We start from the raw sequence: 24,799 nt of genomic DNA on the forward strand, positions 1-24,799 counted from the left end.
AAGACAATCTCTTCTTGTCGCTCCACATGTACAGAAATATCTGGGGCTGTGCATTGTATGAGACACAGATATTCTCACTTATAGATTAGCATAGGAATTAGCTGCATAGTTAGTGAATTAGCTTAGCTTTTGCTAAACATTTGTTTTATTAAGCGAAGACTTGCAACAGTTTCAAATCTGTAAACCTAAGACAAATGTTAATATTTTAATACAAAATCTGATGTCAGTAATTGTACTGTATCTATAAGTGAAAGGACAAAGCTGACGAGCCTTTGCGTTCTCTTTTTATCTGAAAAAGTATCAAAAAGTATCAAAAGTATTGGAATAAATGTTGGTATCTGTACCGGTAACAAAATGTTGGTATCATGACAACACTAATATCAGAAAGTATTAAAGATATTAAAAATCTGAACAATAGATTAATAGTTGAATAGTAAAACTGAAAGAAGACAAAGCTAAAGAGGATTTGAAAATGGTTTCCCATTCATTTCAATGGGAGAATTGGATTCAGATGAAGAAATGCTTTGATTTATTGAATCCATGACATTAATTTTTCAAACTGTGGCTGAAAACTGAAATGGTGAAAATATTACAGAAAACACATAAACCAACATACAGTCAAAACTAATAGAGAAGACACACAGCCACTATTCATACTCAGTCTCCCTTTTAGACCTCCTCCATCCATGCTGCAAAGAACAACACAGACCTGGTAGCTTTTTTTAAAGCCTGAAGACTGATTGCAATTTGAAAAGACAGCTCAGGAAGTTCAATCTGCCCCAGGAGCTGCTGACCATATTCTACACAGCCATCATCCAGTCTGACCTCTGCACCTTTATTACTGTGTGGTTTGGTTCAGCCACCAAGCAGGACAGACATAGACTGCAGTGAGTGGTCCGTGTCAGCAGACAAGATCATTGGGAGTGAGTTTCCTTCCATTGAGCATCTGTACCGGCCAGACTCAGAAAACTGGCTATCAGCATCACTGCTGACCCCACACACCCAGTACACAAACTGTTTAAGCTCCTCCCCTCTGCCAGGCACCACAGAACTATATCCACCAGAACCACCAGACAAAGAGTCAGCTTCTTCCCCCAAGCTGTGTCTGAGCTGAACTTACCGTCACATAGGGGAAGGACTAAGTGAAACATGTGTGCTTCAATTTTAATTGATCTCATTTTATTTTGTATTTCTTTTTATGCAAATAATTTATGTGTTTAATGTTCGGTGTAAGGGTAAGAATAGACGGAGTCGGATTGGATGCAATTCCATGTTTCACTTTATTTGTTCTACATTTTGCATTTTCTACATTACACTCGTAGCTTAACAGCATTGTGGTCTCAACCTGAGGCACAGGATCAAAGTATCTACAGTGTAGAACCAATTAGTTCGCATTCATACATGCAAACACAATTAATTATCCTTCTGTAACGTGATTCGCCAGCTGGTAGCGCTGTTGGCTGCACCTGGGCGCTAAACGTTGGCGGTGGAGGCGCATAAACGACCTGTAATGAGAAGTTGCACCTACGGTGACCGTGGGTGGCGACGACGGTGATGTCACAGTTTTTCTGACGCGCTCTTCAGACGGGTCTCCTGTTCACTCCTGCGGCTCACCTGCGGCGAGGAAGGTCGGCGGAGAGGATGAGATGAGGTTATTGTCCTTCAGGTTTGGCTGTCTGCTGTCCGTCGTCTGCTTTGTGACAGTGACTTGGATTATTAAGTCGACTCCCGGTGATGAAGGTACGTTTACCTGTTGTTATTTTCCACTTGTGTAGAGGGAAGTGATGTCCCGACCAACATTTCATTCAAAAGAAAGACATTTATATGCATTATTTACATGAGTGACAACTTTTATTTAAACAGCCCGACTTTTTTGTTGAAGTAAATTGGACCCACAGATAATGGAATTTACTTGTAGTAAATAAGCATTATGTTTTATAATTTTAAAAGCTACGAAATTATAACCTTTTAAACATGTAATTGTAATTGATTTTGTGACTCAAGACTCGATGTACATGCATTTGCAATTCAGAACCTGAACAGAAGATGAGAGTTTTTTTTCTCATGAAACGTTCTAAAGTTCTGTTTTTTAATGAGTAATCCCTAATCACCCTCTGTCTGCTGCGACCCCACATTTATCTTTCCTTCCGCCTATGGTGACATATTACAATACCTTTTCGAACCTTTCACTTCCATCGAAGACTTTTAGGAAGCGATCTCTTCACAGCCGCCATGAACAGGAGGATTAGTTACAACAAGCACAACCTGTTATGGAATCTGTCCGAGGGCAAAACTGTTGTTTTAAGGCAGGCCTGAAAAATGTGAATCTGTTTCAATGAGCTACAGCCTAGTGGAGTGGACTCTAGGTTCTGGCCAACTCTGTGACTGGTCCCATTGTAAGTAGGTAGAAGTTTCCTGTTTGAGTTTTGGGACAGTGTCAACAGTCAGATGCGCTAGTCCCCCTCGTTGAGCTTGGTTTTGCCACAAAGCAGGTAATTCAGGTTGGTCTTGACACAGACGGCCTGGATGTATGTGTGTTTATGCACAGACTGCCGACAAGCAGAGGTTGTTTCCAGCTTGGTATTTTCACTTCTTCATTCTGTCAGAGTTGACCACTCATATCTTTGTTCTGTTCCACCAAGTCCTTGCCAGGTTTTCAGCTCCACCTTCTCATCAGCTGCTCTCTGATCAGGTTCTTCAGGTTCACCTATAACTCTACACATAATATAACACATTTCAAATGAACACGTGACAACATTGTCACACTAGAACACATGCTCAGACCTACATGAGGCCAACCTGGCTGTTGTCTCGGCTTCTCTTCCTGTTATTTGCTGAGCCTGATAAGCAGCTGCTCAGAGTACTGTCTGTCTCCAACACAGGGTTAGCTGAAGCTAAGTCAGTGGAACATCTACAACCATTTACATGGGATGTAAATATTCCATCTGCCTCTGCTGATTCATCTCCACACAGGAAAAAATATTCCAGCAGATGTTCAAAGATAGTTTGGTGCTTTTTCTATGTTTAATTGTTTTAATGTTGTTTAAAACTGAAGGAGTGTTTATACATCAGGCCAAGTCATTGTTGTTTATATAGACAGAAGTCAGAACATGATTGGAAGACATCCTGGGGGGTCAGAGGCCTATGAGGGGTCAAACTGAACTGAGAGCACTCTGGTCTTTGTCTGATGGAGGATACTGAATATGTCTTTCAATACAGCTATGACCAATGTGCTGGAGAATTTTCAACATCTGTGAACCCTCTAACTTATGACGTAAGCATCACACAATGAAATCTTTTATATCTAAGATGATCTAGGATTGATTCCTAAAAATGCTGCTATTTGTATATGAACAGTGGTGCCAGGTTGAAGCGTTATATTAAATAATTAAGATCGTTTAAAGGTTTTGTGTACGTTTCAGCAAATAAAGCAGATAAAGTCAACCTCAAACTCACATAGTTCATTACCAGAACAAAAGCACATCTTGAGCAGCTGCTGTGTGTTTCTGCCCAGCTTCTGCAGGGCTGTTGCCAGCTATGGAGGCCCTGTACAGTCGCCTGATGGTGGCCGAGGATCTGGGACAGCAGGTCAGCAGGGACCTCAGCAGCATCCTGTGGCAGCTGGGCAACATGTCAACGGGTGTCAGCCTCACCAACTCCTCCAACCTCCTGTCCATAGGTACAGTCTGGTCCCAGAATGTGGAAAGTGTGAACTCTTATAGAAATAGTGGAATAGATTAGGATGCAAAGGTAACAAGCTTGGTATAAGATAACAGTGGATCTGAGTGGTATGTCTACCTCAGCTGTTGCCCTAAGGACAGTGAATGCTTTAGCTTCCATGCTAACAAGCAGTGAGGACAGTGAATGCTTTCAGCTTCCATGCTGAAAAGCATTGTTACGAACTCGCCCAGTCGGTTCCGAACCGGCGGGGTTTGACAGGGATCCTACTAATCACTCCCATCGTCAGTTCCGAACCGGCGGGGCTTGACGGAACCCTGACACAGGAGAGGAGATGCAGTGGAGAGGAACAATAACTGCACCCGCTCCAAGCGAAGAGAACTACAGCTCTCACGGATCCGGGAGGAGAACGCGCTTACACAGAGCGGAGGGTTCAGGCACCACGGCCAACGTGCCTCCGGCACCGCGCAGACACGCCACGCTTAATAAAACACTGAGTAATCCCTCACACAGACACCTGGCCACAACCGGCAGACCAGGTCGCAGGGAAACACAGGAGAGGGAAGACCCCAAATGCACGACCCAACACAGTCGAATAATTAACATTAAAGGTTTATTTCAATACAACAAAAACTCACTGCATGGCAGGATCCAGTTCAACACAGGTGAGAACTAAATATCGCTGCAATGCAGGAAAACACTATGAAACAAACTAACTCACTAAACACTAAACGATCCGTAACACTACAGGCAAAACCTAAACATAAAACACAAGACACTCACAAACCTTAACTGGTGAGACAGGACATCAAATGAACAAAAGGAACTCCACTTCTAAACACTCGCGCTTTAACATGTAACAATGGTGTAGCTTCCAGGCTACAACCGCGTACACACCAACGGTGTCTTAACACAAGGACATGCCTTAAATACTAACAAAACAGGTGGGTCAACTAATTAAACAGGAAATGTAAACACAACACAGACCCACACCAAAAGCCCCAGGAGCGCCTCTAGCGGCGCGGAGGCAGAATGTCACAAGCATTCACTGTATTGATATTGTAATCATTATTTTTTTTTTCGTTCTTCTGTATTTTATCTGCACTAGTCCTGCATAGTTTCAGCTACAGAAACCATTCAACTATCAAAATATTCAGCTTTTTGAGGAGACTTTTGCTTCCCTTTAACTTTTCAAAATTTTAAGCTTTTTTTAATAAACATTTCTCTATTGAAATGGAAAAGAATTTTCAAATACTTCAGCTTTGTCTTCTTTAAGCTTTAACTACTTCAGCATACTTTAAGCTACAGACACCGTCTTCAGCTATTTAACTATTAATCTTCTGGTTAGCTTTTTAACATCTTTAATACCTTTTGATTTATAGCAGTTTAAATATTGGCAGTTTTTTGGTATATTTTCAGCTTTTCCATTAGTGTGTGTATTGCGATCAGTGTGTGTGTATACAGCTAGAGTGTGAGGGCCCATTTTTTTTAAGACAGGGCTTCTGTCTTTAACTCGTCATTATGGCCACAGTTTTCACTCTATGAACATATTTTCTTTATTCGTTCGTAGTCATACCTGTCTTCTTTCTAATGATGTGTCTGGTTAAGCCCTCAGACCTATACTTTAGTCTGTAGCTGCCTCAAAGCCCAAAGAGTCTTCAAACATAAAACTCACACCAGGTGCTTATTAAAGCCTCGGCATTCAAAACGTTGTCTTATTTTTGTGATAGGTATTATGATATTGTTGTAAGAAGGGTTAAAATTTGCAGCTTTTTAAAACGATGTGGGCTATTATTATTCTCATTCATATGTTTCATATTTTTCAAGTTATTAAGCTTTTTTCGCCAATTTCTTTCCATTGAATTGTATTGAAACAACTTTTCAAATCCTATTCAGCTTTGTCTACTTTCAGCTTTAACTACTTCAGCATACTTTAAGCTACAGACACCATTTGAACTACAAAATAATCTTCAACTATTAATCTGTTGTTCAGCTTTTTAATATCTTTAATACTTTCAATTATAGAAGTTTAGGCATAGGTTTTTTTTGAGGAATTCTCAGCTTTTCCATTAGTGTTTATTGTGTGAGCTAGAGTGCGTAATGTCATGCGTGATTACTGGTTAATTTTGACAAGTTATTAAACTTTTTAAGAGTTAGCAATGAACCACGAATACTTCCTTCTTTTTAAAATAGCTTTTTCGTAATTGTCAGCGATGCACAACCAATCCAAATCCTTAGCTAGAAATAGCAGTATTTCTGCTTTCAAATGTTTATTATGACTAGTTAAGACTCTTTTTACTGTTTAAAAATTACCTGCACACTTTTCTTCCAAAGCTCCAACCTTTTCCTGTACTCTACTTTCAGATGTATTAAATGTTTCCATAACTTTAAGCTATTCTTTTATCTCTTGAACGTAAAACTATTTATTTATTAGATTAGATTTAGCTGTTTTTGTTACGGGGTGCCAAATATAAAAGGAGCACCTATAACTAGTTTTCTCACATTTAACTAAATGACACAACATGTTTTCTCACATTTAGTTAAATGTGCAAAAGTCTAAATGTAAATGTTAAATGTAAATGTTAAATGTTAAATGTTAAATGTAAATGTTAAATGTAAATGTTAAATTTAAATGTTAAATGTAAATGTTAAATGCTAAATGTTAAATGTAAATGTTAAATGTAAATGTTAAATGCTAAATGTTAAATGTGTAAAAAAAATGTAAAACTGAATATTAATGAATGGGCAAGTAGACTCCATCCCTCCCCTCAAACAGCGCTGGTCTCAGATCAGAGACGCAAACTCAATCACCTCAAACAATGTGCGCCAACCCCGCCCACACCTGATCTGGAAACTTTTGTTTTTAGCCTGGACGTAACTTCGGCTAGCTAGTATAGTTAGCCAACTAATTCTCCACCGGCGCCACAGAAATATTCTTTTTAAACCTACTTGACTCCTCATTAATGGTGTTTACGACAGAACGGCAGTTTGAAGCGGAGCCTCAGCCCGCACACCTGCCGTTACAGCCCGTTCAATCTCCTCCAACGGGAGGGAGTCGGAGCTGGCGGCCATGATGGCTTCGACTTCAGGCTTCTCTCCAGTATTTTCTTGCACCGATCCAGAGTCAGATGTGGGCGGAGCTATACGTACTGTTTGACGTGTTTGAGTTCGCGTCTCTGATCTGGAGGACAGCGCGGTGTTTGAGGGTAGGGAGGGAGTCTACTGCCCATGAATAGATTCAGGGTACACGCGGCCAACAGGGAACAGGGACAGAACAGGGAAACAGGGAACAGGAACAGGTAACAGGGAACAGTGAACGACAGTAACAGGAGAGGACAGGAACAGGAACAGGGAACATTGACATTGATAGAACAGTTAACATTGATTAACTTATTTAACATTTAACATTACATGTATATTAACTGACCATTTATTTAACCGTTACATTTAGACTTTTGCACATTTAGTTAAATGTGAGAAAAATAGTTATAGGTGCTACTTTTACATTTGGCACCCCATATTTTTGTTGCATTTAGACTTCCTGTATTTTTAGCAGTTCTTTGAATTTCAACATCAGCAAATCTTTTTCAACTTTTCTCAATTTGAAATTCAACTGCTTCAGCTTCTTCTGCAAACATTCAGCTCTGTATAAAAAACTCTTTATCTTCAAATACATTCATCTGTGCTTTACATGCTTCAGCTGTTTGTCACGATCACATGGAGGACCCAAATGCACAGCACAGACGGGACGTGATCTTGAGTGGATTTATTGTAGACGTTGTCGGACAGGCAAAGGTTAGTACACAGGTTAGCAGTAATTCCAGCGACAGCACAGACAAGGAGTAGGCAAGGGCAGTTAGTCTCCAGGTCCAAGAATCATACACAAAGGCAAAGTCTGATACAGTACCGACACCCAATCAAGCATGCAAACACACACACTGATGGCAGAGCTGCTATGGATGATAACAGTAATATCAGTAATAACAGCAATAACAGATTGCTGACTCACCAAACGGCTTCAGTGTCTTCACACTACAGCAGTCACATCTGACTGGCTCATGATGCAAAGCTACCAGGGATCTAGGATTCCAACCACCAACCCTATAATTGACAGGTCTACATCCCAGTCAAACGTGGTTGCTGTAGAGTTTCTTTATGAAATAGGCACTAATGTGATAGTTAAAATCAAACTGAAAGTAATGCAGCAATAGCTGCAGTGAATTCAGCAGGTAAACAAACACAAATTGTGTACATATCACCAAAGTTGCTGTATCTGGTCAGACTCAGACTTGTTATCACTATTTTGTACTGGTGGTCAGGGTCGTGCACAGACATTTTTAAGAGCAGTGGCCCAAAACTAAAAAAAAGGCAGTTACAGAAAATCCAAAAAATATACATAGAACTCGATTAATTGTCTGTAATAATCAGAAATAAATCATAAATCAAAATATTACAAAATATGTTGATATTGGGGATTTGGGAGATTTAATCTGTTCCAAACGCCAAAACCCTACCCATTGAGCTACCAGGACTTACATAAATGAATGTAATTACGTGCAATTTCATTATTATTTATGCTACTTTACTTTCTATACAACACACACGTGAAGGCACTCGCATCCAAAAACACTTTGAGTAGACAAGGAAACTTTTATAGACTTGAATATTTTTTTACTTTCATTACAAAACAGAAGCGGTCATCAAACCGAGTGACTGTCTGACTGACTGCTCATGTTTGGGAGTGAGTGAGAAATACCAGAGTGGAGCACATGGAGTAAAAAAAATGTATTTGCCCTCTGCTGGCGCCAAAGCGCTCTGAATGGAGAACAGCTGTGAGGAGTTTAACCACCTTTATACTAACAAATGTACACCTCCCTATCTCCTCCTGTGGCTCAAAACAGAAAGACTCAGAGGCGAATCAACGTTTCTTCTGCCTAATATATACAGCTACATGCCTCACCTTCAGCGGCACCCTGGCAGCCTGGTACCCAACATTGCTGTGGGGCAGGGGCGTCGTGGAGGTACTGCAGACTCACAAACATCCAGCTCCAAGTCTCTGCAGGTCGTGTTGACTCTGTGTGTGTGTGTGTGTGTGTGTGTGTGTGTGTGTGTGTGTGTGTGTGTGTGTGTGTGTGTGTCCCCTCCACCAGTGTCCATAGTGTTGGGCATTCCCACAGTGAAGCGTGACAAGCAGAGCTACCTGGTCAACACACTCAGCTCTCTGCTCTACAGCCTGTCTCTGTCAGAAAGCCAGGACCTCATCATTGTCGTCTTTGTTGCTGAGGTAACACAAATTGCCTTCACTGTGTCTAAAGTATATACAATATAAGGTTCTATAGAAAGCCCAGCAAATACTAACTGAACAGCACAAGGTAGCAGTGAAGAGGAGAAAACAACATAGAGCAAACACATGGCCCAGTCTGCTGGGCCAGTGAGCAGTGTAATAGCAGGTGTTGCTTGGTTTCAAGATTCAAACACTCCTAAATCATTATGATCAAGGAACACAGTCTAATCACAGAGTATCCTTGTTAATACGTTTTTCAAATGTTTTCAGATGTCTGTGGAGTTCTAAGACAAATAAGGTTGGAGTTAATGTTTGATTATGAAACAAACGGTCCACAATGAGTGAAGGAAGGGTAAATACCGTTGGACCTGTTCAACTACTAAATATCTAGTTTGTGTGTGTGTATATAACATCTTTATCTTTAGAAACAACACGATGAGGTGACATAGCCTGCTAAGGCTGTTTCAGCCCAGTGTCAGATCCACAGAGGGGGACGATGAGCCATCTCCTCTGCTGTATTAACTATTAATTGTATTAACTCATGCTGACGTTATCTGTCCCTTTTCATCAGACCGACACAGCCTATGTTAACAGTGTTGCAGAGTCCATCAGTAAGAAGTAAGCTTCTCCAGTTTGCATTGTTTCACTTTTTCTTTTCTTGCCTGCAGCACCTGCTAATACTTAACCTTCTTACCTATTTTTCCCATTCCGGGAAGCAGCGTATTTGTCTTGATTGTGTATGTCAGCCGGATTTCAACTGTTTTCCTACAAGTCTGTCGGTTCAAAATCAGATCAAAAATGCTTTACCTCACCCAGACATTTCCTACCTCTGCTTAAAAGAAGAACTTCTCTTTTGCTTCACTGGGAAAAATACACTGAACAAAATTATAAATGAAACCATTTTGTTTTTGCCTCTACTTTTCATGATCTGAACCCAAAGACAGACTTTCCTGCAGTCAGCTGCCACTCCTTCTAATCTGCAACATGTGTGCCAGTGATAAAAGTGTACACGTAAAAGCAGCCTTTTTTGTGTCCAACCTCAGACTCATAGACTGACAGTAATCATGGTGTGTGATCAGCTCCTGTGAGGTGGAGTGAGACAGATTTAGATGAATAGACATAGAAAATGTCTAAGCAAACAAAGTGTTGTGTTTAAAAATTTATTTAAACTACTGACTGGTCTGTGTGAACTATACCTGCAAAGATCTGTAAATTGTCTCTAACCCATTAACAAACCTAGTAATCTCATCATTTCAGAAGCTTTTTAAATAGATGCATGTGTTTATTTGTGTAGTTTTCCCAAGGAGGTGCAGTCTGGCTTACTGGAGGTCGTCTCTCCCTCACAGTATTACTACCCCAACTTTAGCAGCCTCCAGGAGACCTTTGGAGACTCCAAGGACAGAATCAAGTACACACACCATTCTTCTAGTCATTTCACATTGAATTGAAACTATTTATTTGTTGTTCAAATGTTAAATATTTATTCAATTATTAAGACATGAGAAAAATAAGCACCAACACATGGTTAAGACTTTAATACTATAAATGTGTATCTGTACTGTATGTGCTCATCCTCTGACCTCAGATGGAGAACAAAGCAGAACCTGGACTTCAGCTTCCTCATGCTTTACTCCCAGGATAAAGGAAGTTACTATGTTCAGGTAGGGCATCATAGGTTTCCAACTACTGCTGCTTCTGTTGATGTAGCGGAATAATTATTATATATTTCTGCTTGATGAAAGAAGAAGCAAAAAAAGCAAGCAGCCATAATGAGTTTCCTCCAGGGCTCAACCTTGGAGAGCTGCCAACCCCTCAGGATTCCCCTGCTGGAGGAAGAGAGCAGGCAGAGGGAGGTCTGGGGCTTTGCTTAGACGGCTGCGTCGTCTCCCTGAGCGGATGGAAGCATCTGAACTATAGGCAGCATTACTGGAACTGACTACGCACAACAATATGCAGTGGACCAGCAAACAGAGCTTTGCCCCCCAATGTTTACCTCATCATGTTATTCATGATGTGACTGCTTATTTAATGAAGTTGTGTCTTGTTGTTGCTTTTGTTGTGGTGCGTTTTCCAGTTAGAAGATGATATTGTGGCCAGGGAAGGTTACTACGACAGTATGAAGGCCTTCTCCATCCAAGAAGAATCCAAACCGTGGCTCTACCTGGAGTTCTCTCAGCTTGGGTTCATAGGTGTGTGTCAATGCAAAGTAACAGTTAAACTATTTAGGATCAGCTGTTATTTGTTACTGATCACAGGAAGTATGTGCTGAATTAAACCAAACTTCAGGTGATGCAGTTCTTAGGGTTAGGGTCAACAACTGCTATAATAAGATAATTATTGTAATTTAATAGAGAGCTTTGAAACAGAGGCTCCTCAAGAATCTCAGTGTAATAGTAACCCCTAAATATCAGCTTTAAGTAGCCTCTGACGTTGTTCATGAGTGCAGTGCCAAAGCATTAAAGTTATTGAAACAATAAAGCATGCGTCTTTCTCTGCTAACTAAAAGATGTGTGGCCATCACCTTGCAGGGAAGATGTTTCGGACTCGTGACCTGCCAATGATTGCAGAGTTCTTCCTGATGTTCCACAAGGACAAACCCATCGACTGGTTGTTAGATCACATTCTGTGGGTGAAAGCTTGCAACCCAGAGAAAGACGCAGTGAGTAATAAATGATGAAGCACACCCTGCTAAATACGTCAGTAATGGATGTGCAAAGAACACATTTGAACTTCATAAGATAAAGATAATTATAAAAAGAGGTAATGTCTAATGATTTCCAACATCATAAAATAATAATACCAGGTATTGATAAGAGTAATAGTAAAATATTTAGACTCTCAGCTTCTACGTGAAATCACTGGTTTAACTGGTTTATTGGTGAAAAGCTTTTAGTTTCTGTGGTTGTGCTGCTTCTTTGCAGGAGCAGAGTACTTATGTATGTGGTTGAACCTGGAGTGAGGAATTTTCATGCCTTTTGCAGAAACACTGTGATCAACAGAAGGCATTGCTCAAACAGAGGTATAAGCCGTCCCTTTTCCAACACGTAGGGCTTCACTCCTCTTTGCCGGGGAAGTTACAGCATCTGAAGGTGAGCGCCAGGTTCGATCACGAGCTCTGCAGGCAGTGTTTGGTCCAAAGAAGCCATGGCGTATGTGGTGACATTGTTCTTCCCCTTCAGGACAAAGACTTTTGGAAGCAGACTCTGTACCACGCCCATAACAACCCAGCTGCAGAACTGAGCAGCAGCCTGAAACATTACCAGGAGCACAGTCTGGAGCGGGCCTATAAAGGGGAGGACTTCTTCTGGGCCTTAACACCTGTCCAGGGAGACTACGTCCTCCTCCGGTTCCCAGAGCCAATCCACATATCCAGGTACAGCTGAACATATCAACCTGAGAGGAGGTGTCAGCTATGTTTATGTATCAATTATTTACAATCCATTGTGGTCATTAGCTGGATGCTAATAATTATCGTACAATTATATTTGGTCTTTTCTCGTGACCCGTTTCTCTTGGTGCTAATGCTGTCAGCGTCAATGAACAATAGTTTTGGGAACAGAGTAATCGTCTCAGTAGGCTCCTTTAGTTTCCCGATCGGGTGGAAGGAGACTGGGTTCCTTACAGTATTTTTTACCTAGCGTTACTGTGGGTAACCAGTAAAAAGACACCTCACAGGCCACAGTCAGTTGTTGCCAGGGTTTAATTCTCCAACAGGTGTCTATGTCTCACTCTATATTCCAAATGTTACAGCCATCACCAGATCAGAAAGAAAACAATTTGCTGTTTGACAACTACGTCTACTACTACAGTACATCGCATCATTGCCCCAAACGTGCAGCAGCTGCTGTCAACCAGGATAGCGTGTGTTGTAAAATATTTTTTTTGCAGGCATTTAGTCTAAAGTTGGTGGTAGATAAATCATCTCATAACGACCACTGTCAGTGCCTAAATGCCTGTGTGTGTCACAGTAACGAGGGGTTGCTGCAGTCACTCATACTCGTACTGTGGAATCATTCCTCTTATTTAGGTCTTCATATATTTCACCCACAATGAGCTGCTTCATTATCACATTTGTAGGTTTTAGTGTTGCAGTGTCATGAACTGCTCACAGTTTTTAACGATTCAAATAAAAACAGCACATAAAGGAAACTGTGTCTACTGTCTGTCTTCTGCAGGTATCTGTTCCGCAGTGGGAACATTGAGACTAGTGGAGATAAACTCTACAACACCACAGTAGAAGTGCTGCCTGGCAACGTGAGTATCCTCTCTGCTATCAGTTCAGCTCCGCTTTATTAACGATACATTTAAGTTTCAGCACACAGTCACAGTGACAATGGAACAAGAAGCTAGTTTGCTCTACTTTATCAAACAAACCTGTTTGCTTTCTTTTGTCTGAGCACTGTGTCTGTGTGCTGGTTGTAGAAGCCAATGCCACGTCAGGAGTTGGTCTCATGGCATTCCTTCAAATTCTTGTCTAGAGCCGTTATCTGAGTCAATTTTGTGCCTCCATCATTTTAAGGCTGTTGTTCATGGTTTTACTGCAGAAGCTCCTTTCCAGTCTGAACCTGGAGCAGGGGCCTTGTTAAATGAGGTTGTGAGAAAGAGGATCAATACCTTAGAATGCTCCATCTCAGCTCTTATGCTTCCATCTCATGGTGACCTTGTGTCTGGGCTGTATGAGCCACCCCAGAACTTAAATACTGAAGCACCTAACCTAAATAAACAAAGCCTGGTGGGAAAACATCCAGCATCTAGAAAAAGTAATTTCTTGAGAAATTACGTGGGAGAGCTGATCTGCTGCCGCAAAAATGCCAAACGCTGATTAAGCTGCTGACGTCAAAAAGCTGACTACGGCAAAACGATGAAAACGATGAAAACGAGAAAACATTGACAAAGATTAAAACAATGACAAAAGATGGCGATTAAAAAGATGATGATTAAAACGATGACCAAGCTCATACTAAGACAAGATTAAAAATATGACAATGGTTCAAAAAGTTGACCAAAGTAAAAAGATGTCAAAGATTAAAAAGTTGAACAAGGTGCATTGTTGACAATCATAAATAAGCTGAATAGCTTTTTTTAGCTAGAAAGTATTTGTAAGTAAATACCTAACTGTGTAATAGTTTAATAACTAGTAAAAATTTACCAGTCAGAAACAAAAATTTTGCCATTTAAGATAATAAATAACATTGGTGCTTTTATTTTGAAAGGATTTGGAGTTGTGTGTGAGTGATGGCTAAACTATAAATAGTGATTAGATAGTCATAATTTATCATTCAATAGCAAGAATAGCCCTATTAAAGCAAAACATTTAGATTACGCCCTTTCAGAATAAAATCACCCTAATAAGTGTGAGTGGTTATTTACTGAACTCTAAAATAGTCTCATTAACGATTGGTAAGTATTCATAACCAGAAAATCTCTAATCAATCTTGCCATTAAAGGTAATAAATTGTAATTTGTGCTTTTACTTTGAAAGGATTTAGAGGAAATTTGTGGGGGTAATAGCGTAACTGTCATTTAGTCTTTAAATAATAATAATTACCCATTAAAAGGCAAAAACAGTGCAGTTAAAGCTAATGAATTGCATTGATGCTTTTATTTTGAAAGGATGTAGAGGAAGCATGTGTGGGTAATTACTAAACTGTTAATCTTTCTTTAAATAATCATAATTACCCATCTAAAAGCAGAAATATTGCTATTACAGCTAATCATTTGGCTTGGTGCTTTTATTTTGTAAGGATTTAGAGGAAGTGTGTGCTTAATTACTACACAATCCAATATTGTAGTTGAGTAATCAATAATAAGCATTGAACTGCTGTCTACACTGAGCATCATGAGTTTGACCTATCAGTGAAATCTCCAGCTGCGCTGTCGCCATGGAGAGGAATGGCGGGAAATATATAGCCTGTATAAACAGGCTTATTACAGCTAAACCATAATAGTTATCACAAAAATTATTTCATTTTACGAGTCCCAAGGCTTCAATTAGCAAATGGTGTGAATTATATGTTTGAGGACAAAAGCTTGTAGCCACAGTCGCAATTTCAAAATGTGTCTCCTCCTGTTTTTTTCTCATGACGTCTGCCGAATATTATCATTAGGGTCTATGGGAAAATTTCGGGATCTCCCTGCGCTTTGAGGTTGATAGCAACTAAAGTAGAGATCTTTGGGTATAGCCAGACACATCATTAGAAAGAAGACAAGTATGACTACGATTTAGTGAAATAATTACGTTGATAGAGTAAAAATTGTGGCTGTAGTGACGAGTTAAAGACAGAAGTTCTGTCTTTAAAAAGCGCACCCTCTCACTCTAGCTATGACATCACGCACTCTAGCTGACGCAATACACACTAATGGAAAAGCTGAATATTTAACAAAAAACACACTAAATTTAAATGCTCACAAGTTGAAAAGTATAGAAGATACGAGGACGCTAATGGACACTGATAAAGTTGAAAGATGATAGACGCTTTTGAAGTTGAAATGACGTTTCTTCGCCAAAGTATGACGATGATAGACGCTGATGAAAAGAGGGAAGTTGACAAAAAGTTGAACGATGATTCCCATACGACGACCATTATAAAAACAAACGACGGAAAAAGTTGAATAACGTTAAAAGTTGAAAAGCTGAAAACGTGAAAAGTAATAGCCCCCATCTCCTAAAGACGACACACGTTTAGAAAGTTGAACGACGATTCTACCATGAAGCGTTGAGACGATGAAAGCACTTCTGCTGTTCAGCTCCCCCACTAATTACCAGATTTTATTAACATATTTAATACAGCAGCCAGCACAAAGAAAATGACCCCAAGTGTCATGGACTCAGTCATATCATCACTGTTTTATGTTATTTCCGATTTTATTTTGCAACCACTTCATGTTCAGTGCCCATGATAATCATCTCCAGCTTTTCTCCCGGTTCTAGTTAACTCACCTGTGTCCTGTTAGTAATTACTCACCTGTATTTAATCACTGCCTCTTGCCATAGTCACCCGCCAGATTGTTGTTGTTCTCATGATCCAGTCCAGCATTGCCGTGTATCCAGTCCCGTGCATGATGCAGCTTGGTAACCCCGTCTTGTCTATTGTCCAGCCTCTAGTGATGGGTAGATGAGGCGTCATGAAGCGCTTCGATACATTGCAAAACTGTATTGATACTGTGTCGATACTGTGTCACTGAATACTGACACCTACTGGACCTTAAAAATCCCTACAGGCATTCCAATTGACGGACTCATCTGACACTGGTTTGATGACCTAATATATACAATAATAGAATTTAAGCCATTGTATATTACATAGTATTTTTTCATTTCTTCATTTAAATTTTAAAATTGATTTTTTTTAGATACAGTCGATAAAGTGGACATGTATCAGAACGTGAAAATCTAAGTTAACATGTTGTAAATCAGGATGTATTTTTTTAAACAAATTTGGTCTGACTGCCCACTGCAATGAGGAGAAGGTTATCTAGAAACAACAAACTGGCATTTTAGTACATGATTTCCAAACAACAAGAAACAAATAATGCTGAATAACATGTCTGAAGTGGGTGTAGGCCGCTGCTGTTCTGACTGCAGTCTACTGACGCCCTCATTGCATTTGGAGGAACCAGAGTGATTTAAATCTGGGGTCTAGAAGTGTTGCTGGGGTCAACACACTGAGGTGGTTTTGTTTAAATAGGAAAGTTCTGTCGAACAAATGTGACATTTAACCTGCATAAAATACTATTATTAGTAAACTAAGAGTCACTTTGAAATTAATCTAAACTCAGATAGATTAAGAGAAAACTTTTTCAAAATTAAGTAATTATTTTATTAATACACTTTCCCTTTATTATAAAATTAAATAAAAAAGAGACACCTTATTTTCCAATATGAGATGAATTATAGATGATTTTGATGATGAACGGCACACGCTCAGGGATTCCTTTCGGCAAATGCATCCCGACACATGCGCTTCCTTATAAACACAGTCTGGCGCGTCAGACAGTGAATGATACAGGAACTGTATCGGTCACGTGCTTTCCCAACGCAATACGCACACCGACACAGTGTTTCGCTCTATAAACTCGACACAGGCGTCGACACATCGGCGTTGCCGGACCCATCACTGATATTCCCGTGCTTGTGTTTTGACCATTGTTTGTGTTTTGACCATCCTTTTGCCTACGCCTTGCCGGATCTTGTTTTGCCAACCTTGTGTATGACCATTGCCTGCCTGACCACGTCTCTATTAAAAAAACATTCTTATGCAAGCCACGCTGTGCATTTGGGTTCTTCCATCATCGTGCTGTTGTGACAGAACAATTTGGCCAAACTTGGAGCGAGCCAGCACCCTGCTTTCTGCCTAAGGTCAGTGGTTTTGTTTTTGTGTGTGTGAAATAACGCGAAGGCAATGGTGTTTACCTGCCCAGGCTTGCCAGAGGACCTCCGCTGTTGCTTCGGGGAGCTCGCCAAGCAGTACGCGGAGGCATCCAATCTGAGGGTTCGGCTCCGTACTGTAAAGACGGCGATCGCTATCCTGGAGGAGGAGTTTTGGTGGCGTGATTATCCCGGAGTAAAGGCGCTCTTCTAGGGGCTCAGGTCAGTGCAGAGGAATCTGGTACGCGTGCTGCGCGCGACACCCGCCGGCACCTCTCCGGCTGTTCCCGCCACCATCACCACAAGCTCCCATTCCTGTCGCCGCTCAGTCGGATCAAGCTTACGTTCCTGTCGCCGCTTAGTCGGATTAAGCTCTCGTTCCTGTCACCGCTCAGTCAGCGCAAGCTCACGTTTCTGTCGCTGCTCAGTCAGATCCATCTCATGTTCCAGACGCCATCTCATCGGCCCAAGCCCAAGTCCACGCTGCCACCATAGTTCCCCAGTCTGACCCAGTCCCTGAGTCTCAGCCCGGGTTCGCTCTCCAGAACCCGGTGTCTCCATCAATTCCCGTCTCCTGTCAGGATCCACTCCGTGCCTTGGCCCCATCGTCTGCTTCAGCCACGGAGGTTGAGGAGATGGAGCCCACAACTAGTTGTCGGCGTTCCGGATGACATCGGCGAAAGCCGGGCTCCAAAGCCCAGGCTCCAGAGGCCTCGGCTACTGCAACCAAGCTACCCTCTCCTCCAGCAGAGGGCCTTCTTGCTCCACCAGACAACATCCCCACCCACATTGCAGGCATTCCGGACAGCGGATCTGTGCTCAATGTGCACCTCCAGTCCTGTTCTTCTTTGCCCATTACTTGAACTCTGCTGAGGCAACGTCCAACCCAGACACCAAAGACAACCTCTTTCGTGAAGCAACAGCGCTCATCATCAGAAAGCGTGCACTGCACAAGGCCCTGGGGTTCACTAAGCCACATACAGAGCCTGCCTCTTAGCCTGCATCAATCCCCGCGCCTCAGCCTGTTCCTGCGTGTCAGCCTGCATCAGCCCCTGCATCACAGTCTGCATTGGTTCCTGCGTCACAGTCTGCATCGGCTCCTGAGTCACAGTCTACGCCTCAGTCTGCGCCTCCATCTGCACCCAGCCCTGTCTTGGCCTCAGTACAGCCACCTGGCCACACTCAAGCTCCAGCTCAGCCACGTCACGCTCAAGCTCCAGCTCAGCCACATCACGCTCAAGCTCCAACTCAGCCACATCACGCTCAAGCTCCAGCTCAGCCACATCACGCTCAAGCTCCAGCTCAGCCACGTCACGCTCAAGCTCCACCTTGGTGCCAGTCAGTGTGCACCTCACGCCAGCCAAGCCAGGCCTCAGCCCCTGTCGACCTGCCTGAAGAGGTCGTTCCAGTCCCTGTCGACCTGCCTGAAGAGGTCGTTCCAGTCCCTGTCAACCTGCCTGAAGAGGTCGTTCCTGCTCTCGTCGGCCTCCCTGAAGAGGTCGTTCCATCTCTCGTCTGCCTCCCTGAAGAGGTCGTTCCTGCTCTCGTCGTCCGTCCTCAACTCTGGTTCTGGTCCCACGTCTGTCCTGGTCGCTGGTTCCGGCGTCCCGCCGGCTCTTGTCTCGTCTGCCTGATGGGTGGCCTCGTCTTTGGCGTATCCCGCTGCAGGGATGCCGTTGCCTCTGGCGTTGTCGGCCACCTCGGCTGCCTGGTCCCTGGGGCGATCTCCTGCTCGGAGGTCGCTGTTGCCTGCCACGGCGGTGGCGTGGCCTCTGCCGCCATCGGCCGCCACGCCTCCTCAGCCCCTTGGTGTGTCGCCCATCCGTAGAACACAACTGTGTGCGTTGATCTTGCAACCCATTCCTTTTGTTTTGAACCTCGTTCCCCACCAGATTGTTGTTGTTCTCATGATCCAGTCCAGCATTGCTGTGTATCCAGTGCATGATCCAGCTTGGTAACCCCGTCTTGTCTATTGCCCAGTGATATTCCTGTGCTTGTGTTTTGAACATTGCTTGTCTTTTAACTATCCTTTTGCCTACGTCTTGCCGGATCTTGTTTTGCCAACCTTTTGTATGACCTTTGCCTGCCTGACCACGTCTCTATTAAAAAACATTTTTATCGAAGCCTCGCTGTGCATTTGGGTCCTTCCATCATCGTGCCGTTGTGACACCAAGGTTATAATGAGTCAGAAGAACTGCCAACCACAGCATTAGAGGCTGTAATAACAGTGTCAGAGTAACCAACAACACAGAGCAGGGAAGGCTAACCTTTCCCTGGACATCAGAAGCAAGACCAAACCCAAGTTGTTACAGAGCATCTGCTCAACAGCTGGTCATCTGTAAAATTATCTGACACCAAAAGTAAGGGTTGCCCATGCCGGATGTCATGAGGATGTGACTTTACTGGAGTCTTCTGACATCAGATGTTTTAAAGTAGATGTAATGCTAAAGTAATGCTACTGTATGAACAGTAGCATTACTAAGACGTGGTTCAAGGATTGAACCATGTAGAACGAAATATTGCACTCAAGGTATTGTAAAATAAAAAGGGACACAAGAGCTGGAGCAGGGCAGAGAGCTAAAGCCGAGCCTCAGTGGATTCACTTCCAGACCATCCAGCCTCTTCTCCTGAAGCCTGGGACAAACCCAAACAGAACACAGGACCGGGTTCAGAGCTGTAAAAGCTGTACAGAACTGAGAGAAAGAGAGTGACACAGGTATCTTACTCAGCTGGCAGAAGCACTTCATCAACATTCCTGTCAGGAGAGAGGCTACAGCAGCACATAAAGCCGTCAAGGAGGTTTTTGTCATCAAGCTGAAGCTGAAAATCAAACTAGAACTGCCTGGTGACGACAATGATGTATAAAGGTCCCATACATCTGATAACTATGTGCTACATCAAGTAAGGGTTCTGTTACGCACTCCCTCCGTACAGTTCCGAACCGCTGGGGCTTGTCAGGGAACAGGGCCAGGAGAGGAGAGACAGTGGAGGTGTTAACGCCCGCTCTGAGCGGGGAGCTATGGCCCTCACAGAGCCTGGAGGAAATACGGCACAACGACCTAGGTGCACACGACAGTACACTGCGACCTTTTTGCGCTACTAAAACACTTGGCCGCATCCGCTGACTAGGTCACAGAGGAACAGGGAAGACCCCAAATGCACAACCCAAACACAGGAAATAAAGTTTAACATAAAAATGATTTTTTAAATACAAACATAAACTCACTGCAAGGCAGGACTAAAGTTCAAACAAAAACGTGAGAACTAAAATTCGCTGCTATGCAGGAAAACTAAACACTACTACGGTAACTAACTAAAACGCTCCGTTCCTAATGGGCAACAACCTAAACATGAAACACAAGACAATCACTCAAGACAACTACACAATTCTACAGGTCAAAACTAAAATACGCTCCGTTCCTAAAGGGCATAATCATGAAACACAAGACAATCACTGGAGACGACTAAACGACCTACAGGTCAAAATTAAATACGCTCCATTCCTAATGGGCAAACAACCTAAACACAGATGACAACCACAAACCTACACATATGACAAAAAGGACAGGACATCAAAAAAATCCTCTCTTAAACAGGTAACATAACTTTGGCGTAGCTTTCAAGCTTACGACAGTGTAAACGCCAGCAACGGGTTAAACAAAAGGCAGGATTTAAATACTGACGGGTGGGTCAACAATTACAGGCAGGAAACAAACTCAGGTGATGACCCACACAAAAAATACAGGAGCACCTCTAGCGGTGCGAAGGCTGAATGCCACAGGTTCAAGAGTTTAATGACGCCAGGCATCTGTTAAAGTAGGTTAGGACTAAGCTGAGAAATTAGAGACTACAGATATGCTACACCTCATACAAAGGGAGCATTGTTGTTCCAGCAGGCAAACCCTAGTCTTTTCAGAGGGGTGAGACGTTACAATTCAATTCAATTGTACAGTGCCAAATCACAACGAGGTTATCTGTACAAGGTAAAGTTTAAGACCTGACACAACTAAACCTAACAGATCCCACATACAGCAAGCCTTTAATTACAATTTGACAGCAAGAGTGCAGAGGAAAAACTCCGTCTCTAACGAGGAAGAAACCTCCAGCAGAACCAGGCTGGATTTGCGCGGCCATCTGCCTTGACTGGTTGGGGGGTTACAGTGTTGTCATACCATCCCTGTCCCTGGTGCTGAGCTTTATTGTGTCAACTGTAACTGAATCACCTGCATTTTTTTCCTTTAGGCGACAACACAACACAATCTGGTCACTGACAGCGAGATGGAAAGGGGCTTCATTGCTATCGGTAAGTATGTCGAGTAGGAAGATAATCCAGCAATAACACAAATGAAATGTGGTGCACAGATTATAGGAGGTATTATAAACATACATTTGGTTATAAGCTAAACAAATATCACTGGCATTTGTTTATAATAATTCATGTTTTAATATTTTATTTTTAGAAAAATAACATAGTAATATATTTAATATATATGGGACACTGTGGTGCACGTTGTTCTGTGAGTGATGGGTAAAACTGGAAGTTGAATGTACGTGTGCACTCACACAGCATTTATTGACCATACAAGGCTCTGAAACAATGGTTAATAGATTCCCTCAAAAATCGTCCAAGCTTCTCTTTACTCCTGCTGCTGACTTTTTGGTATGAAGAAAATAAAGGCCATCGGTGCCAGAGTCGATCACAACTAGCTGATGGTACTAGGTGGTACCGTCTGGGGTGAAACCTGCTCTCATCCTTCACATGGTCCTTTGCTCTCCTTTGAGCGTTGGCCAGAGTGGCCTGTAGATGCAGAGGCTTAGGCCTGGTACTGGACCAAGTTAGCATAGTAAAGTAAGCAACCAGCACATATTCTAACAGTGTAGCTGCTAAAACTGCTTAAATCAAGAGCTGATATCCTAATAAGCCAAGCAAACTTCATTTCTTATTTAAGTAGATTTCAGTGTGTGACGTCAGTGGTGTGACTCACCAACAAACATCATTGGGGTTCCACAGATTGTTTCTGAACCACGTTATCAAGTAGCAGTGGGTTTATATTTACATGTTAGGGAAATTGTTACTACCCTTTGTAAATCTTAAATAAAGCAGACACAATCAGTTGAGACCTTCTTCAGGATTTTAATTGCAAGGAGTGAGCAGTTTACAGCAAAGGCAACTTCTCTCTGGCCTGTGATGCCGCCCAACGGCAGGTCTGAGATGTCCCAGAACAGAAAACTCACCTAATCATCAGACTGATTTTGTGCTATCATCAATATTATATAAATTACTTACATTTATATTTTATTGTGGATCTATTTTTAGATCAGTTTATAGATTAGTTATTTCTTTTTATAGTAACATTTGGAAAATATGTATCATATGTAATGTATGTTCAGATTTGACAGGTTTTATTACTGATTGGTAACATCACTATACCTTACATACAGCTCAGCTACATCGATGTGCATCACCACTGACAAACTCCTGCTGTTGTGTGTCTTTCAGGTGAGTTTGAGAGCGGTGTGGCTGAGGGTTCCGTCAAAGAAGAGCTGCAGCCGGTCGCTGCCTTTCGTCTAGTGGTCCACTCCGACTCGGACGTCTGGGCTGTCTTGAGCGAGGTCGGAGAGCTTGTTCAGGACTATGTGTTTAGTGAGATCAGCATATTAATGAGTTAGTAGAGACACAGACCATTTAGTAAAACATTTCAACCTAAGCCATCTGAGATAGAGTGAAGGAGCCGGCAGACGTCATCTCTACTGAACAGCCCCCACACTGCCATGCTGGCATGTGTTAATGCAGCCGTTCCAATTGGATCTGTGTCTGTGTATGCAGAGCAGGTTATATTAACACTCATTACCATTTACACTCCTGCAGTAGTGGAGCGTAAACCACTCTACAGGGGAAGGTACACTTCGTTCTGTGACCTGTTCAATATGTGTAATCTGGTCACTACAAAAATGTTGGTTCTATGTCCCTCTACAAATGAACACAGAACAGCCTTCAAGCAGCCCTCATCTGCTTAATCCTCCCCCATGTTCATCTTTCAGATACATATTGAAGTTGGAGCGCTCCCATCCACCTGACCCCATTCCTCCCCTACCTGAAGTTGGACGTTCACTATAGGGATCGCTCCTCACAGGGACTAAGTGCTTTGACTGACAAGGAGGCACTGAAGTCGCTCTAATGAATGTAAATATGAAATTTGAATTGTGTCGGAGCAGAGAGAATTTTATTATATTAAAGATTTTATTATAAAAAATAAATATTATTTCTTACATTTTCTTCAGTCATTAAGTTTCACACATTTTCAACTTTGGTGTATTGAGGTTAAATAGTGTACCAGACTAGTTTTATTACATGCCACTCTAAATTACAGCCAGAGACAGTTTTAGATTTCATTAGAGATACTGAAACTGAAGCAAAGCTGTTTCATTCATTAGATGTGTTTGACACTAAGCAGGTAATATGTTGTTTTTTTTTACTTTATTAACAGATCCCATTACAATAAATAAAAATTACCTTTATCAGCCTGTTTATCAGCCTGGACACTGGGTTCATCCATCAGTGAACAATGGTGCCCATTTTGTTACATGTTAAGACATTGAACATTTCATGTGATGGGAAAATAATGTACAGTGACAGAGGCTTGTGCTGTGCAGGGAAGCAGCACATCACTAGAAATAGGAAGGTCTGTGCATGAAGAGCAATTCACTATTCATGTGTAAAATGAAAATTGAAGAACGTCTTTTTATGCTGTATTCCGTTTCCGGAAGTCTGTAAAACACATTTGCCTTATACTGATTTACTCATTCTCCTTTTCTCCATTTGAAGCATTTGAAGCGCAACATCGGCAAATATTTGTAACTCTTGAAGGATTGCAGTCGTGTTTTGATACACAATGAGGTCCACATTTTTAACATTAATCAACCTAACAATTATTTATTTAGCCTGTCTCGGTGCGGCGTCTTTTCTATGTAACCTGTGTCCTCGTTGCTGCGCTTTGACATTTCAATTCTGACCCTGTCTTTGCCACTAAATAGTTTGATGTCATAAAGAAATGCTCACAGACACAAAAAAGGAAATGGTTGTATATATATATATCTAGAATGAAAGGAACGGAATTGAAAGTGTTTGAGAATACTTTTAAAATGATGCTTGTTACACTTAGTCCAGGCTCCAAAGACAAAACGCAGAGGTTTGACATTGGCACTTTATTGAAAGCAGATTGCAGCAATTCAGGAGCAGACTTACTTAGTCCTCATTTTCTTTTAACTACAACAAGAGTGGCGTTCAAACGGCGTGACTTCTTATAAAACTCAATTTGTGTAGATCATGCACAGACAATATAATAAAACATTGTCAAGGCAGCTAACGTGCACCAGTGCTGCATTCTGAAGCTGGTCACCAGTTAACATGGTTGTAAGTTGTTACAGAACACCAGTATTAGCAGTAGCATTACCATCTGGTCTCCTTA

The 24,799-nt window shown here is 41.9% G+C and overlaps 1 protein-coding gene and 1 long non-coding RNA gene across 6 annotated transcripts; one reads left to right on the top strand and one right to left on the bottom strand.

The window, feature by feature from the left end:
- Positions 1–1,398: 1,398 nt before the first annotated feature.
- LOC114864394 (alpha-1,3-mannosyl-glycoprotein 4-beta-N-acetylglucosaminyltransferase B-like) lies at positions 1,399–23,600 on the top strand. Of its 5 annotated transcripts, XM_029165238.2 has the most exons (16): positions 1,638–1,740; positions 3,220–3,274; positions 3,515–3,679; positions 8,626–8,699; positions 8,829–8,962; positions 9,534–9,580; positions 10,257–10,370; positions 10,548–10,623; positions 11,037–11,151; positions 11,491–11,621; positions 11,944–12,051; positions 12,142–12,335; positions 13,138–13,216; positions 21,573–21,633; positions 22,831–22,943; positions 23,373–23,600. In XM_029165238.2, exons 2-16 carry the CDS (start codon positions 3,270–3,272, stop codon positions 23,406–23,408), a joined length of 1,452 nt encoding a protein of 483 aa, XP_029021071.1. In that variant the 5' UTR covers positions 1,638–1,740; positions 3,220–3,269; the 3' UTR covers positions 23,409–23,600. The 5 variants fall into 5 exon arrangements, 4 of the variants coding, with proteins under 4 accessions (XP_029021068.1, XP_029021070.1, XP_029021071.1 ...); XM_029165235.3 differs by lacking the exon at positions 3,220–3,274 and having other exon boundaries at positions 1,399–1,740; positions 8,580–8,699; XM_029165237.3 differs by lacking the exons at positions 3,220–3,274; positions 8,626–8,699 and having other exon boundaries at positions 1,403–1,740.
- On the bottom strand, positions 1,830–6,766 carry LOC114864396 (uncharacterized). Its single transcript, XR_003787299.3, has 3 exons — positions 4,466–6,766; positions 3,457–3,715; positions 1,830–2,715 (listed from the first exon to the last, which is right to left on the bottom strand). It is a non-coding gene; the product is annotated as an uncharacterized LOC114864396 (long non-coding RNA).
- Positions 23,601–24,799: the final 1,199 nt, after the last annotated feature.

This window comes from Betta splendens, chromosome 10 (genome assembly GCF_900634795.4).
Source record: "Betta splendens chromosome 10, fBetSpl5.4, whole genome shotgun sequence".
Taxonomy (NCBI): Eukaryota; Metazoa; Chordata; class Actinopteri; order Anabantiformes; family Osphronemidae; genus Betta; species Betta splendens.

Bases quoted from the DNA above. Each gene is read 5' to 3' on its own strand.
- LOC114864394 (XM_029165234.2), top strand. From the start codon at position 4,013: ATGCAGTGGAGAGGAACAATAACTGCACCCGCTCCAAGCGAAGAGAAC. The intron at 4,344-8,579 runs GTGAGAACTAAA...GGCTCAAAACAG, and splicing joins CAGGATCCAGTTCAACACAG to AAAGACTCAGAGGCGAATCA. The intron at 10,624-11,036 runs GTAGGGCATCAT...TGCGTTTTCCAG, and splicing joins AAGGAAGTTACTATGTTCAG to TTAGAAGATGATATTGTGGC.